The 14,589-nt window shown below is 36.5% G+C and overlaps 1 protein-coding gene across 1 annotated transcript; it reads right to left on the bottom strand.

The window, feature by feature from the left end:
• Nucleotide 1: 1 nt before the first annotated feature.
• Nucleotides 2-14,586, bottom strand: LOC136261853 (lysosomal alpha-mannosidase-like). The gene is made up of 25 exons (XM_066055934.1): nucleotides 14,387-14,586; nucleotides 14,188-14,339; nucleotides 13,712-13,820; nucleotides 13,511-13,617; nucleotides 12,321-12,524; nucleotides 12,206-12,271; nucleotides 12,032-12,145; nucleotides 11,789-11,983; nucleotides 11,509-11,569; nucleotides 11,421-11,460; nucleotides 11,300-11,369; nucleotides 10,992-11,120; nucleotides 10,770-10,889; nucleotides 10,596-10,719; nucleotides 10,473-10,546; nucleotides 10,301-10,423; nucleotides 9,662-9,751; nucleotides 9,487-9,605; nucleotides 9,055-9,153; nucleotides 8,916-9,003; nucleotides 8,781-8,867; nucleotides 7,820-8,056; nucleotides 3,832-3,981; nucleotides 3,632-3,752; nucleotides 2-137 (listed from the first exon to the last, which is right to left on the bottom strand). The coding sequence occupies exons 1-25, from the start codon at nucleotides 14,535-14,537 to the stop codon at nucleotides 49-51; spliced, it is 2,919 nt and encodes a 972-aa protein (XP_065912006.1). The 5' UTR covers nucleotides 14,538-14,586; the 3' UTR covers nucleotides 2-48.
• Between the last annotated feature and the right edge of the window lie 3 nt (nucleotides 14,587-14,589).

The following is a 14,589-nucleotide window of genomic DNA, read 5'->3' as shown; positions in this document are numbered from 1 at the left end:
TTCTTACATCAAAATTTCCTTGCGTACGGCATAGTGCAATACAGTTAACTAAGCATAACTAATATCACATATAAAGGTACGGATCATCATGGGAGTAAGTGTAATAGTTGTAGGGTCTACTTGATGATCAGTAGTATCTGTAAGGATCATAAGAACCATTGTAAAATCATGCAGTACTATATAATAGGGATCATGGAGGTTTGGCCAAAAAATATCACCAATATACCACTTTTGACACCTCAGATCAAAGGAAACCACAGGATTATATATCACATATTGCCCTGATTACAGGGCGATATATATCTAGATATTGCCCTGACCACAACTGCCTTTGATGCTGAGGCAGTTACAAAGCATCAGTTCCCTTTGATTATTTAAGTAGAGCTGCTTAAAGTTTTGCATTGTGGATTTGAAATAGAGCTGCTTAAACTTTTGCATTGTGGGTTTGAGTTAAACATGTTGGTTTAGCTAGGGGCATTGTTGTGAAGCAAAAAGAATTGAGTGAATCAGCATTGCATAGTTCAGTTACTAAGCATCACTAAATAATCATTTTTGCAATGTGGGGATTGTTTTTCTACAGAGTACATTTCAACTACATGAAAAGATGCCCAAACACATTCACAACCTAGCTATATGTCTAAGTGTTTATTTTAGCACCTTAGGTTACTTTATTCATCCACAAAGTGGTTATTTGGTTTATAGTGGTATCACTACAACCAGTGAAATCCACAATCATTTCTTTTTTATGCCCACAATTTAAACCCACAATCGATGTTTGCAAACCTCTGTATAAAAGTAATGTGGTGCATACAGGCTTGTCTTCCTTCACCTATTAGGTGAGCATACCAGAGTGGTATATATTACTTATACCATGGCCACTCGGGATTTGCGTGACATATATGCCTGTGCCCTCAATCCTGCAGCCCTCAGACTTGGGCATATATATCAGGAAAATCCCTCACGGCCATGGTATAACTATTGAATAATCAACTTGTCCTTAATAACAGCTTGACGGATTGATTAGGAATAGCCAAGCCCAAAAATTCCTTGTATATAGAGTCACCTGAAATTCATTCAAAAAACTTCTATGAAATTTTAAAAAGTTTCCTATTTAACTGAATGTTCTACTAACTGACTGATTCCTTGCCAAGCAATGACTATAGTTATGCTACGGGCTGGATTTCTGATGTTGCTATGGTCAGAGACATGCCTTAATTTTTGTCAATAGCAACTCCATCACCTCAAAGGTCTTGACTCACAGTAATGCATGGTGGCTTTGGTGCAGCTGGCTGTCATGAGAACCATACATAATTTCTGTAGTTACTGAATCGATTGCAGTGTACGTAGTTCCTCATATGTTTGTACAACTTTATATAGAATATACTTGAAAATAGGTAAATAGTTGTTTTCTCTTCCCAGTAATTGATAGTTGGGAGCCACAATTTCTGTAGTGGCTGGATTGATTGCAGAGGTGTTTCTTGTACCCATCTTCATTTGTAACGCTGTATAACAGGCGGAACAAAGCTGATAATGAAGCAAAGTGGCAATAACATTTTCCGGTAATTGATAGTTGTGGTGTACATTATGTCTTGCCAGTGCCATTCTTTCCATTTGATGCAGTATGCATTTTTGCAAAATAGAAGTATAATATTAAAATCTTATTATGGTAGAGCGGCATAGCACCAAAAAATGGGTATTTCGTGTACTTTGTGTACAATTATGAAAGTTTCCACACAAATTGTGCTCCTTGTGACATATGTTTTTTAATATAGATCCATCACAGATTTGACCTTTGGTGACCTTTAGAGCCATTTTTTCATTGAAAACTTATCATTTTTTGTCTTTATCTCCCTGAGGCATTATTTTACACTGTTAAAACATAGTATCAAACTAAAGGTGTTGATCCAACAACTATATTGACTTTTGTTTGAAGTTCGTACCTCTTTCCACTACCAAGTTATGATCATTTTTGTATGTCATAAAATTCTTTGCCCTTGGGGTGTAAATTACCAATGGGCAAGTAATTCATAGAATTTCATGGTTAATATAAATGATCATAACTTTGGAATGCAATCACCTATTGACTTCAAATAAAATCCGAGTAGTTCGTTTTAGCAGCACCTTTATTTTGAAATTATGCAAAATGATGCCTCAGGGGGATAAAAACAAAAATGATGAATTTTCAATACAAAAATGGCTGTAAAGGTCACCAAAGGTCAAATATGTGATGACTCTATATCCAAAAAATTATGTCACAAGGAGTACAACTTATATGGAAAGTTTCATAATTGTATCAAAAATTGCACATCTATCGCACTATGCCGCTCTACTATTAGGGATCAATGGTGGTCTATACCTGATTTTATTATGATTTCTATTTCATTATAAAATTTCTACTCATTTTTCCTGTACACTTGTAGAAACTCATGGAGCTACCTTTACAGACCAGAAATCTTAGTCCATGACATCAGTAACTTGTTTTGTATCTTAAACCTTTACAGACCAGAAATCTTAGTCCCTGACATCAGCAACTTGTTTTGTGTAACAAAACATTTTGTATCTTAGGTGTTTATGCACACACAATTTTTAAATGGAAATGCAATAGGGAATAATGCTGACTATAATTGAATGACTGACTGACTGACCGATTCCTTCAGACAAGTTTGATAAAGGCTAAGACTGCGAACTTGATTTTTTCACTGTTGGATGTCGCTTCAGTGTATTGGCATGCTCAGTTTGTGGTAGCTAGTATGTGATAGGTGTAACAGAAATTGTCCATATTTTCTGTGGCAGGGGCGGATCCAGACTTATGGAAAGAGGGGGGGGGGGGGGGGTCAAAATGAACTCTGAGACACTACATTGTCTGGTTTGGTAAGGTGGGACCAAAAAAAAAGGTCACAGCCAGCTGAAACTAGCTGCCCACTGCACCAATTATACTGTGACTGCTTTATTAGAGTGACTGCTCTATTAGAGTATCTCGATCTTGGTATACTAAAAAATTTTGGAGGGGGGTCAAGAGCTCCCTTTGACCCCCTGTATCCGCCTCTGTTCTGTGGTAATAACTTGATTGATTGCAAAGGCACTTCTCGTACTGCTCTTCATTTGTAACATTGTGTGATGGGCTGAACATAGCAGAAACATAATGGCCACTTCGCATAATTGATAGTTATAGCTAGGGTGCATGTTCAGATGAAAATATTACTATTCTTTCTGTTGATGTGGTATATGCAAGCTCACCAGTCATATACAATTTCATTGCAAAAGTAGTAAACAACCAAGTACAAGAAAAAATAGATTTTAAGTTTGATTATAAGTAGTGAAACACCTATACACCTGAAGAAATACTTAATCCCTCAGTCATGACTGTATTGAATAAAGTAGGGATTAAAATTCCACTAGTACTTCTTCGAGTGCAGGCGACCTTCCTAATTTTTATTTCTATGATGCCTTAATATCATACTTCAAATTTCTTGTATTTGTGTTCTTTTGTGTTCTAGTATTCTTTTACAATACTTTGAACAGGCTGTAGGACCAGGTGTCCTACAGACCTTCAGCACTTGTGCTGTAAAGCCTTAATAAAAAAAAAACAAAAAAAACACATCCCACAAAATATCAACAGTGATTTTATTACCTTTAGATAATACAGAAGGTGTACCAATGTTCCACTTCAGTCTGTTTACTATTGATAACTGTACATCACCACCCAGTGTCATCTCTACACAACTGATCACCTCAAATGTAACAAACAAGTCCTGAAATGGTAAACACATGCAACATTAGAAATACTGTGCTCTAATAACCATAAATAAAAACTCATAGTAGTATACAAACCTTCACATTGACAGTTACAGAGGTAGACAAGTTAGCATCTTCCTTCACAGCAAACATGTGTTCTAGTCTCAACAAGAGGCTTGTCTTCTCCAGTAGTTGAACTGTCAACAGGTGAACATTTTCTGGTAACTCTCTCCTCAACCCACTGATCTGTCACAAGAGGAAACAATTGTATATACCATTTCCATACAAATCTGTTATCATTAAAGGTGCTTGTCCCAATGGTTGTAAAACAGACCAAAGATTCAGGGGAGGGAAACTTTGGCTATAAACCAGCTATATAAAATGGAATTGACACATACAACAAAATTCTGGGGAGGGGTTTGAGGACATGCCCCTAAAGCTCTGATAGTATTTAGTGAGTTTTTACAAGTAGCTACAGTTATGATATAAATTTGACTGTTCTATTTGAGTAGTTTACTGCTTTATTCAGCAGAATATCTCCATCTTTTCAGTGTTGACCAATAAAAGTGGGTAAGGTAATCGGCATTCCCCCTCTCTCCCACCGTTTCCATCACTGGCTGGTATGGTGTTGTATATTTAAGCTTTGTAACATGAGCAGATGCATAATAATATAAATGAGACCAGGTCTGCAAAAACAGGACATGTGGGTATACACCATCACCTAACAGATCACACTTCAGTACTGAAAAATAAAGTGAAATATACTATTCACAACGTGTAACTACGAGCACAACATTTCATTGCCATAAAGTTAGTTACATGCAAGTCATAAAAGTTTGAAAAAGTAGGTAAGTACTTTGTGCTACATGTGGGCCTAGCCACGAAGTATGTGAGTACGTACATACATATGTGACTCAATTTGTGTAAGGCACATTGCACAATGTAGTGGTTTGAAGTATTCAATTGATGTCAATGGCTTAAGTTGTTTAGTCACCAAATTTCATCACAATTAAGTGGAGCTATTCAGTTATTGTATTGGTAGAGTACAATGGTACCACCCACGCTTTAGACACTTTTGAAGGTTCTTTTCAATCCAGTATATTATCACAGGTGGTGGTAATAGGGGAGGTGGGTGGAAAACTTATAGGAGCAAGAAATGGAGGGAAGGAATGAGTCAGGCCTAGTTTGAGGCCAGAGGACGCTGTCTATCCACTGAGAGTACTGGGTACAGTCCCAAAAGTGATCTCTAGCCCACTGATGCTGTTTGGCTGAGTCCACAAGTTCCAGCAAAGCCAGAGTGATATATCATTCACCATGGATTATAACAGAGCTCCAGAGAAAGGGGCAAAGATAACAGACACATCAGAGCAGCAGGAATACGACAGTGGAAATCATTAGTGTAATAACCTAGCTAACTGTTTGTGACATAAGCACATTATTGATTTTAGTGAGAAAATGTCACCTTTTTGCAAAATTTGTTCACGTATTATGTAGGCACAAATCATGCTTACAGGTACCAGTATGCATATGGTGCATGTTAAAATAGGCAGAATTACTTAATATATTATACTAAGATGAGGCAACAGGAGTTCAGACAACTACTTGCACATGATTGTTTGTGTGGGAAACAGTATCTGTGTTGGTTGGTTTTGTAAAAGCATAATTTTATTATTGGAAGCCATATGACATAGTTGCCTACTTCACCTACTGAGTAACAAATGTTGCAGTTTAGACATTGTTTAGTGCAAATCCTCTAAAGCATATTATACAAAGCACTGCAATTTTAAATTCCTCTATAACTAATGGAAACAAAAAGTTCTTCTAACAGTATTCTCTTAAACAGTACGGAAACAGATTTTTAGCTACCTGACTGCTACACATAATTGGATGAGGTTGCTGTTTTTCATAGGAATTCTATAGCTCATTCGAACATACGTACTTCAAAAATTATATACTTCCATACTTTTATTACGGTTTATATTAAGGTACATAGTTTCAAGAGCATACCACTAAAACTGAGAGACCATCTAAGTTTCTCCTACTTTCTGACCTAAAACACTACACCAAGTCTTTAGGTAGTACTTCTAACTGGAGATGATGATTTTAAAGTGCCACAAGCACATCTGATACAAAAGGGAGCCAAAGCAAGCAGAGATCAATGGAAACCAACATGTAAAGTCATAGTAGTTAGTAGCGTGCCCCTTAAACAATTACATTTTCTACTAAAGCTTGAGTGTATTTAATTTTAGCATTATAGGTGCATCAAGCATAATGTTGGCATAATGCCAGTGTAATGGGCATTATTTCAAACATAATATAAGTATCATTTTGGAGAAGCTCCTCGATCTATAGTGAAAGAAATTGCACTAAATTCTCTATAGGAAAATGGCAAAACAAAAAAATACAACTGTTGTGGTGATTACTAAGGTTTTGTTTCAAAACTAACTTACCAGCATTTATTTTATTTAATAGTTATAGCATGGCCACAGGGGATTTGCCTGATATATATGCTCAAGCCCCGCAGGCCCGAGGGCGTAGACATATAGTATATTAGGCAAATCCCGAGTGGCCATGGTATAAGTAATATAAGTAATATATACCACTCTGGTATGCTCACCTAATAGGTGAACCTGCATCCACCACATTATTTTATACAGTGGTTTGCAAACATCAATTGTGGGTTTAAAATTGTGGGCACAAAAAAAAAGAAATGATTGTGGGTTTACTGGTTGTAGTGATACCATTTTAAACCAAATAACCATTTTGTGGATAAATAAAGTAACCTAAGGTGCTAAAATAAACACTTAGACATATAGCTTGTGAATGTTTTCTCATGCAGTTGAAATGTATTACCAATAAGATAACAACAACTGACTTAACCTACTTTATAAAAGAACATCAAATCTACAGATGTACAAATGCCACCTATTTAGGCGTTACAATCGACGAACACCTTAAATGGACAGACCATATTCAACAGATTGTTTGCAAAGCTAACTCAGTATATGCTTTTTTAAGGAGAAACATCACTTCTTGTCCTCTTCAGACTAAGAAAATGTGTTATTTGGCAATGGTGCGTCCCATTTTGAAATATGCATCAATTGTTTGGTCTCCATACACCAACAGCAACATACATAAACTAGAAATGGTCCAGTGTAGAGCTGCAAGGTTTATAACACACAATTATTCATCCTGGGCCAGTGTAACTGAGATGCTACACAACCTGAACCTACCAACTTTTGAACAGCGACGTAACAACCTAAAACTAGTCATGATGTATAAAATTGTGCACAGCCAAGTTCAAGTGGAAAGTGGAAATTATCTAATTCCAATAGTGAGCAACACAAGGGGTCATGATCAACGTTTCCTACAGCCACATTCCAGAATTGATGCATATCTATACTCCTTTTATCCATCCACAATTAAATTATGGAATGAATTACCCAGCAGTGCTGTTGAATCAACCACTATAAACTCATTTAAGCAATCAATAAATTATAGTTAACTAATTAATCACTTTGTTATAATTGTTGTACTATATACTCCGTATGGAGGTTTCTGTACAGTAAAAAATAAAATAAAATAAATAGTCCCCACACTGCAAAAATGATTAGTGATGCTTAGTTACTGAACTATGCAATGCTGACTACTCAATTCCTTTTGTTTCACAATAATGCCCCTAATAAACCAACATGTTTAACTCAAACCCACAATGTAAAACTTTAAGCAGCTTTACATAAATAATCAAAGGGAACTGATGCTTTGTAATTGCCTCAGCATCAAAGGTAGTTGTGGTCAGGGCTATATCATGATATTTCCCTAGCCACAGGCCCTTGTGGTCAGGGCAATATGTGATATATAACCCTGTGGTTTCCTTTGATCTGAGGTGTCAAAGTCTATAGCTTAATTTGAGGCATAATTGGAAAAGGATAGTAGCCTAATAGGCTAATTTGGCAGGAAATTCCAAAAAGCATATAATAGGTTTTAAAGCATAATATAAACTCAAGCCTCACACCACAGTATTACCAGGTTTATAGCTGTACATTCTATAATAGTTATATACGCAGATAATGTGGTACCATACCATGCCATTGTAATTCTTTGAGAAATCTGAAATAGACACTCTCCCACTGTGTATTAGAATTGTGGGAGGAAGTAGTAGTCTTTCTCCCAGTTGACGATGGAGTTTTCCAGAGTTCTCAATCTTGTCCACCAGTACTAAGTGTTTTCCCCTGACTACCAGGCCTTCCCCAAACTGGCCAGGTTCATTTAATGGTTCATACACTCCTCGTCCGTCATCTGTGACTAAGCGACGATGAACCTAACATCATTCAACAAAATGATGTACAGAGTATCAATGTACAAAATCAGCTATGAAACACTGCACAAACCACATTGGTATCCAAGGCAACACCAAAAGTGACTTACTATCAAGGTCACATAATTATTATATTTTGTGCAAAAACTGTTTGTATGCAGTATAGGCAAATTTTAACTGAATACTTTAATACTTGTAGCATTCCTCTAGCTTTTGAACACACCTTTGTCAAAGACATGGAAGGTATTGCCTACAAATGTACCCTGCAACACAAAATATACAAGTATACATACCCAGGAAAAAATATCTTGCAAGACTTGCAAGATTTGCAGTGCAAGGTCCTTACACTGTTCTTGCAAGAAACGTGCACTAATCTTGCAAGTTTACAAGAATCTTGCACTGAAAATGTCCCTTTTGTTGCAAGAATCTTGGAAACCTTGCAAGATATTTTTCCCTGGGTATACAACACAAACAATCACAACAAATGAAACAGACCAGTTTAAAATACAAACGTTACACAAAATTTAATGACAAAGTGCAGTCTGAAATGCAGTCTGAATTGCAAGGGAGTGGTTGACAAAAAGAGAGTAATGATAAGGATTGATGCTCAGCTTAATGTTACAAGTAGGTGGATATGAATGGTTGTGTGATTATGTATAACATTTGCTCACAAACTTTTTTCATGTGCCCTGTTGTACTGTAGGATGTGCTCAAATGTTCAACATACCATCAACTCCAGACTACCATCCTTTAAGCTACTCCCTCCCTGTGACCTATCTGTTAGTATAGTGAACTGAGTATTACTAGAAGTATCCTATAATATACATAATACAACTATGTGTGCTTTAGTCTACTATCCTACCTTCATGTAAATCCTACTATTGACTGGGTAGTAGTTGCCAGACACTGGTGCTTCTCCTTCCCAATCCCATGTTGGTCTGTAGTTCTTTCTGTTGGTCAAAACTTGGCAGATATATCTATTGGTTTTACACACCACTTACACTCTCAACTTCACTTCACGTCCGTTAGCATCAGTGTACCATCGCTTATTGGTAGTCATATTAGTACCGTAGTGACTGATAACTTCTTTACCAACACCACTACACATATAGTGAAACAGTTTTGCATCTAAATATATAATATAGACCCTCAGATATCCAACCCTCATTTATCCTTACCTTCTTTAATCTATCTAAAATTGGAAATGACTATTCTATTAGAGTATGACTGTTCTATTAGAGTATTACAACACAGCTTTATATATAAATGTATGGGCTTCAGCTACCCAAACAATTCACTTACTGGAATACTTTTACCATTGCCTGAGACCATTGGGGTTTGGATAACTGAAGGTCCACATTCACACATTAAACTGTTTACAGGACAACCAAATGCCACAAAGTGCATGGTCGATGAAACTGTAGAGCACATACTTCAGTGGTATTGGTCCAATGGTAAACTCCATCTCAACATGGTTGGTACCAGTATACAATCGGATCACCTGACTAACATAGGATGAGAACACCTGCCACACCTCCTGGACCACTGGACCCTATAACAATACTGTGTGATGGCATTTGTACATTTGTATGGTAAATACATCTTTACCTTGATGACTGTAATGCTAGCTTTATTATTGTTATCATTCACATCTTGAACATTAGGTGAATCGGGATGGAATATGTAAGCACCAGTAGGCTACGAATAATAGTTACACAAAATGCATGTAAGTTAACAAGTGTAGTTTGTTTGTTGTTCTATAAAGACTCGAGTGACTACCATATTATTTCCTTATGTCATAGTTGCATGTAAAGTGGTCTTAACCAAAGTTGAACCTATTGTGTTTGTATATACTTTAGTCTATTAAATAATTGATTAGCTTCAGCTGTATTTCATTAAAAGCCAGGTCAAAGACTTCATAGTTTTTACCACCGCTTTTAATTGTCTGAAAATTGCCATGACTAAAGCTACAATATTTGGTTACAGTTTGACATGAAGATGCAAGGAGTCAACTGTTACTTCATTTTGTTCACTGGCATGTAAAATGTGTGAAAAGGTACCTTTTTTGTAAATCTGGATATGTTATGTGTGATACTGCTGAAAAGTATGGACCCGAATTTGAATGTTGAAAGTCTTTAAGATATTTTAAGCAAATTGTGAACTACATTTTAACCAGCTTACATGTTACTACAATATCAGCTAAACGCCCTGCCTATACTACTACTCATACACCACCAGCTATATTACCTGTGGTCCAGTACTACCCTGATACCAGCTGAACTGTTGATCCAGATCTACACTGCTTCCTGATATCTCATTTGATATTTTCTTTACACGGCCACTAGCACTATCAACAGTTACATTGTAGTACTATAAAGTGTTTTGTACTACTTCAAACAATGTCAACAGCCAGAATAACCTTGTTTGTGATGACAACATTATCATTGGTAGAAGACTGTGAAGTTGTAGTAGCAGAACACTGATGCTGTGTGCCTTTAATAATAATACTATATTAGGTATATGATTGAGATGTGATACTTACTTCCATGTCTCACAAAGTAAGTATTGTATCCAAGGGGTGGAGCTGTTGCAATGAAGACTAGTTCATAAGGAGCATTTCCACGATCTCTTCTCACAGCTTTTGTTGCGGGGGAAACTGGTATTACCTGTTGATCCTAATTAACCTGCTAGAGTGTAGATTATGTGACCCACTCACCTGACATGTGACATCATTACTACCAGTACCCATGACAATCAAGTCCTTCCTTGACACTGGTAACCTGACCACTATGTGGTCATCATGGCGTGACAGTGGATTGTACACCATCACATCAAACTGGGACAAGTTTGCAAATATGATGAATTTAAATTATTACAAAAAATAATATTCTCCATTTGTTTATGCACATATTTTGTAGTGTAAAATTATCATACTTACTTCACCATTGACAGTTTCACTTGTTGGGGGACACACACTGATGTTCAAGTATTCACAAGTCTCCAACTTCAATGGAGCAGTGATATGTGACTTGCGTGCACTCTCTCCTACTGACTGTTCTATTAGTTGCTATATAGTGTCAAATTGATTCATCTCATAATTTATAGTAATTGTACACATGAATGCTGTACAGTATGTAGCAGCATTTGAAGTATCATTAGATCAATGTATATATTAGCACATAATATTTAGAGTACTGTATGCTATATCTTACTTATGGATGTAATGGGTGACGGTTAAATACTTACCTCACATTCCACTTGTCCAACATGCAACCACTTAGCATAGTCATCAGCAACATGCTGCCTCTCAGTGCCACTGACAGTTGATTTATTTTGTTATGACTTTTAAACAAGACACTTAACATACCTGACAGCATCGTGGTGCTGTGCTATAGCCATTGCTTCAGCTTTGAAATAGTTATGAATTAATTGTACATTAACACACTTATGCATACCAAGTTTGTGTGATGACAACAGTGTAGACATCCCATGTGCAGCTTCAAGCTGACGACAAGTCTGTTTGCAAATTAGTACTAATGTATTAGTATATGTAAATATTGCTATAAATATAGTGAAAAAGTTATAAATACTTCTTACGTATACTCAGTGAAGTTAGGCTAAATTTATTAATATAACTGGGTAAACTCTTCCTGTCAATATTGAATATATTCACCATTTGTGAAAGTGTTAATTACATACAGGTTGATTGTCATGCATATGCATATGAAACTGTACCTGTAAAACACCATTAAGGTAACGCACATATCCTTTAAGGCCGGGTCTACTAGTGTAAAAGCCAGTCCAGTAACACCATGAGCAGTCAGCATAAGGTAAGAAATCATCAGTCTTTAGAGTCCAAGTCATATCAGCTTTGTGTAAGGCATCAAGGTAGCGTGTAGGAGTGGAATAGAACATGTTCACTGAGCCATTCTGTAGGAAGCACCATAACATTATGTTTAGTTGATTCTTTTGTCATACCTTATTGACATAGTACATCAACTTGTCAAGGTTCTTGTACCAAGTGTTGGCATTCTCATAGTTAAAATCTGAACCCATTGTCAACATGATGTTGTTGGTGTGATAGCTGAAAGCCTGAATGGAATAAAAACACTTGTAATTTATGCAAACACTTATATATAACTCATGACCAACTTGATCTTTGCAAGCCTCATTAAAAACAGTGACCAACTCATTAACATTGTTGGATCTCTCATCATCCTAAGTATTTCTATGTAAGTGAGGAATACTATGAAATATTTGTACATACCATGATAGGTTGATCATGACACTTTTCGTCAAAACAGAACCCTTTAGGAGGACCATAACCTTCATATAGTACTCCAGAGAATATTTCAGTAGAAGAGCCCAAACTGTGACTACCTCTCCATACCATTTCCAGTTTCTTAGAGTCTAGTCGCCAATTTTTGTCACCATAATCAATACGGGCAAAGAAGAATCCATCAAACCCCATCTATGATCAAATGATTAAGAAGGATACTACATGTGCATGTGTTGTCTTGTAATGACATAGTCAGTTATCAGAATAAATTATGAAGTTGTTACAGGTAAAATGTTCTACAATTCACCTACCAGGTATTAGCACTTAAATGCTTTTATCATAATGAATTTCATGACAAAGTAAAACTTTATTATAGATATAACCATGACATCAGTAAATGTACAAAATTTACCATCTGAAAATGTGTGCCAGCCTGAAGTATAATGAAATGTATGCACACATAATTAATTGTAATGATATCAGAGCATCTGTTATAGTAAAAAGTTAATGAAAAGTTGTATACAATCACTGGACTGGACTAGTGGACTGGACTGGTGGATTGGACTACTGGACTCAGGTATTTTCCCCCTTTTTACAAATATTTGGGCAACTGGTTGTAACTATGCTAGTCTCATGTAGTTAGACCACTCTCCCTGCACATAAAGAAACACACACACACACACACACACACACACACACACACACACACACACACACACACACACACACACACACACACACACACACACACACACACTAAAGAAATGTGTGGCAGACTTGTCGACATTGCCCAGCTTTCATGGTTACTACATACACATGTACTGTATGGTTTGTACTTCATGATAAGACGAATGGTAGTCATAGATGGACAAGAGAGAGCTGTTGTGTAAATTGCATGCAATCCTAAGATGAACAGGCAGTACCAAGTATACAGGTTCATCTACACATTTTACATTCAATGTAACAATAGCTACAACCTGTTGCCCATATATGCGCTAAAAAAAACAAAAAACAAAAAAAACAGCCCAGTAGTCCAGTCCATTAGTCCATTGTATACAACCTTAATGAATTAATGAAATGAGTTACACAGCTGACTTTTAGATGTGTTTGTCATAACTATTGGATGAAAGGTACAATCTGTTGCATGTATGTGTAAGCCTACCATTAGAATTACCTACCATAGCAAATAATGAAGCTTGTTCTGCTGAGTGTCCAAATGGATCAATGTGCCAAGCTACTCGTGGTCGATATTGGGAGCCAAATGTGTTGGAAATAAACCTCAATCCTACAACACACATATAGCTTTACTTAATACCAGTTACAATGTACGACTATGGTATACATTAATAAAGCTGCAATGTTATATTTATCATACTAACCAAGACTCATCTGGTCTATTATAGCATTGTAGTCAGTAGTGGCCTCATCATTCATACACCATCCACCATTAATGAACTCCAACTGACCTCGATATAATAACTGCTTCACCTGTCAAAGAATTACAACGCTGATACATCAGGTACTCACTGACACTACAGTAGCTATTATGTGGTAATTGAACACTTAGTTCCTACATAACAGAATACATACAAATAGTAACACTTTTACAGAAGGAGGATTCTCAGAAAATGTATCTTTACATAGCTAGGTAATTAAAAACAGGTAGTTATCATAACCGAGCATAACTATATGAACATTCTTTACCATCATAAATCTTAACTGAAATTTTATACATTTGAAATCTCAGCTTAAAAGGCAGTTCAATAGTTACTCCAGCCCGGCCAGGATGATTTATTACAGACTTGTTACTCTAGCTATTATACACATGTCATAGACACATCATAGAGATGATCACCAGGTTTTTAGTGCTGATAGATTGCTGTCCCCACCACCTCTCAAAGTATGCCATCTCCACATAGATGAATGTCCTGTTCTCATTTTTAGCCAGTTCAGTCACCACAGAGTCCAGTATATACTGTACCCCAGCATGTTGTATGGTCGTGTTGGCTGAGGATATAACTAACTATATAAGTGTATTGCTATTAACCATTCACCTCCATAGTAGTACTGATCAAAAGTCTTTAACCATCCAACGTCGTCGTGCGTGTGAGGCACCACATGAACGTTTAACACAGCATCTCGCACAGCATGGCCCGCTTGTGCTCTCAAGAGGGCAATACCAATGATCAATACAAGGTATCTCATAGCTAATCATAACACTTTGTAAATCAAATCGACATGATCAGTACAAATAAAG

This window comes from Dysidea avara, chromosome 7, assembly GCF_963678975.1.
Source record: "Dysidea avara chromosome 7, odDysAvar1.4, whole genome shotgun sequence".
Classification (NCBI taxonomy): Eukaryota; Metazoa; Porifera; class Demospongiae; order Dictyoceratida; family Dysideidae; genus Dysidea; species Dysidea avara.
Note: the sequence above shows the minus strand (reverse complement) of the source record. Positions and strands in the feature narration are given on the sequence as shown.

Excerpts from the sequence above, each read along its gene's own strand:
- LOC136261853 (XM_066055934.1), bottom strand. The coding sequence starts at position 14,537 with ATGAGATACCTTGTATTGATCATTGGTATTGCCCTCTTGAGAGCACAA. Across the intron at positions 12,146-12,205 it reads ATGAGGCTTGCAAAGATCAA|GCTTTCAGCTATCACACCAA; the intron begins GTTGGTCATGAG and ends TATTCCATTCAG. Across the intron at positions 11,461-11,508 it reads GTTGTCATCACACAAACTTG|CTGAAGCAATGGCTATAGCA; the intron begins GTATGCATAAGT and ends ACTATTTCAAAG.